This window comes from Phacochoerus africanus, chromosome 9 (assembly GCF_016906955.1).
Source record: "Phacochoerus africanus isolate WHEZ1 chromosome 9, ROS_Pafr_v1, whole genome shotgun sequence".
Lineage (NCBI taxonomy): Eukaryota > Metazoa > Chordata > Mammalia > Artiodactyla > Suidae > Phacochoerus > Phacochoerus africanus.
The window spans coordinates 23,266,973-23,269,653 of record NC_062552.1 but is presented as its reverse complement, the minus strand read 5'-3'; the positions used below and the strand labels follow the sequence as shown (position 1 = coordinate 23,269,653).

The following is a 2,681-nucleotide window of genomic DNA, read 5'->3' as shown; positions in this document are numbered from 1 at the left end:
ATTTTAATATTGATAGAAATTCTTAAAGCCAGTTTATATTTTTCCTTAGCTCTAGGCCTGAAATTTTGGGCTAATTTCTTGTCTTCCATTCAATTCTCCACTGAGATGGAATTCAGTCAAGTGCTGCCCCCAGTAGACTAACTCATGAGGGATTTTCTTCATGGAAAGCATATTTTTTTTCATGACACTCAAATGATTCATGGCTTCCAGGAAGGAAGTTAAGTAGAAATAAAATGATTTATATTGATGAAATGGATTTTTAACTATCCCACAATTTAAAAAAATAAGACTCTCAGTCTTAATTTCTATTCTTTACCTGGCCCATAGTATAAATTGCTATTTACCTAGTACTTTGTGGTGGAGGGGGGGTTGCTTTGTTTTGCTTTGAGTCAAAGATCGCATCACATAGTTTTATAAATACTGTTCTGGGTAGCCACTACACTTTGATCAGAAGTGACATTCAAGATGAAACTTACTTTCCATTCTAGATATTGGGAAGAATACAGGTTGCAGAAGGCTGTTTGAGGCTAAAATGAGACAAAGTTTTTGACATGTTTTACTCACCAAACCTGGGACATAAACGATGTCCCTTTTTCTATTCTTAGGTTTTCTCTTCACTGGGGAGTAGTTTCAACAACCAGTACAAGTGATAGCATTCTCATCTTCAAGTCTTAAAGCCATGGTTTATAAGAGTCTGTTCCAGGACTTGCTAGCTAGTCTCAGCTATCATTTGTTTTGTGAATTTTATCAAAGTACATGGTATCATATTCTGGTACCATATCATTTTGTGCATTTTCTGTTCCACTTTCATTATCTTAAAATATAACATATTAAAACTATAAAAAGTGCAAGGAAGACTAGGAGGCATCACAAGGAGAGATTCAAATAGCCCCACAAGTCTTAAACAAATTGTCTGATGAATTTGTCACCAACCATCTCCAAGACACAACAAGGTGTGAGAGAAGGGCTTGCCACTATCCATCTACATAAATAGCCCTTAGACTGGAGTTCCCTGGTGGCCTAGCTGGTTAAGAATTCAGTTGAACTGTGGCACGAGTTCAATCCCTGGCTCAGGTAGTTCTGTATGCCATGGGCGTGACAAAAAAAAAAATAGCCCTTAGATTGCATATAAACTTAAAATATTTCATGTAAAGGTGCTGCCAATGTTCTGTAAGAGATGTAGCCTATAGGAAATATTTAAATGTGTGGCTTTTCAAAATGTGATGATGGTAACACACCACTGTGATGTCATGGATTCTAAATGCCCTAGTGTTTTTCCTCATGTGGATAATGGCTCTTTTCTCTATAAACCTATATTTTCTTGTTTTATAGATGATTGCTATTGTCACACGTGAATATTGCCATTTGTACTGCTTTTTTCTCAGTTTCCAAGAAAAAACATCATGGAAAGAGAAAACAAAACTCTGTCTGAATTTATTATTTTAGGATTCTCTGACTTAAATGATTTGCAGTTTTTACTCTTTACCATATTTCTTATGATCTATCTCTGTACCTTGGGAGGAAATACCTTTATTATTTTGGTAACATTGGCTGATACACGACTATATACCCCCATGTATTTTTTTCTGAGGAATTTGGCCTTTCTTGACATCTGTTATACCACCACCAACGTCCCGCAGATGATGGCGCATCTCCTATCAGAGAAGAAAAGCATTTCCTATGGGGGCTGTGTGACTCAACTTTTTGCATTCCTTTTCTTTGTGGGAGTAGAGTGTCTTTTGCTGGCAGCAATGGCATATGATCGTTACATTGCAATCTGTAAGCCCTTAAGGTATTCAGTTATTATGAACAAGGCTCTGTATAGCCGGTTAGCAGCCTCGTGCTGGGTTAGTGGTTTCCTCAATTCAGCAGTGCACACAGTACTGACCTTCCACCTGCCCTTCTGTGGCAACAACCAGATTAATTATTTCTTCTGTGACATCCCCCCGTTGTTGATTTTGTCTTGTGGGGACACTTCTGTCAATGAGTTGGTGTTACTCTTCATCGGGGTCTTCATTGGATGGGCTCCTTTTCTGGGTATCATCCTTTCCTACCTCTATATTATCTCTACCATCTTGAGGATCCGCTCCTCAGAGGGGAGACAAAAGGCCTTTTCCACCTGTGCCTCCCACCTGGTCATTGTCCTTCTCTACTATGGCAGTTCCATCTTCACATACGTACGGCCCATCTCATCTTACTCACTGACGAAAGACCGGCTGATCTCAGTACTGTACAGTGTTGTCACCCCCATGCTAAACCCCATAATTTACACTTTGAGGAATAAGGACATCAGAAAGGCTCTGAGAGCTGTGGCAGTAAAAGTTGTGGTCTTCAAATGCCATTTTCCTTGAAGTATAGTGTTCATTTTTCTATGATAAATATTAGAAAATGACCTGTCTTGCTGATGCAATCTGGTTTTGTTTCATCATTGTTGTTTTGCCAGCATTACCAGTTTCAATGATAAATGGGCAAAATGTTAACAGTAGATTAATCTGGGAAAAGGGTTATTGGATTTTTGGGGAACTCGTCTTATTCCTGAAACACTCCTCTGTGTTCTGTATCTTTGAAATTATTTCTAAATAAAAAGTTAAAAAGTTAATTTGAAGCTTATGAGCATACATGAAAATATGATGTGCTTGTCTCTACATGGTGCATGTTTTTTTGTTTGTTTTTTAACATCC

The 2,681-nt window shown here is 38.0% G+C and overlaps 1 protein-coding gene across 1 annotated transcript; it reads left to right on the top strand.

The window, feature by feature from the left end:
* The first annotated feature begins 1,403 nt into the window (after positions 1 to 1,403).
* LOC125136921 (olfactory receptor 5V1-like) lies at positions 1,404 to 2,351 on the top strand. Its single transcript, XM_047797858.1, has one exon. The coding sequence runs from the start codon at positions 1,404 to 1,406 to the stop codon at positions 2,349 to 2,351; it is 948 nt and encodes a 315-aa protein (XP_047653814.1).
* The last annotated feature ends 330 nt before the right edge of the window (positions 2,352 to 2,681 follow it).

Coding starts and splice junctions, on each gene's coding strand:
- LOC125136921 (XM_047797858.1), top strand. CDS start 1,404: ATGGAAAGAGAAAACAAAACTCTGTCTGAATTTATTATTTTAGGATTC.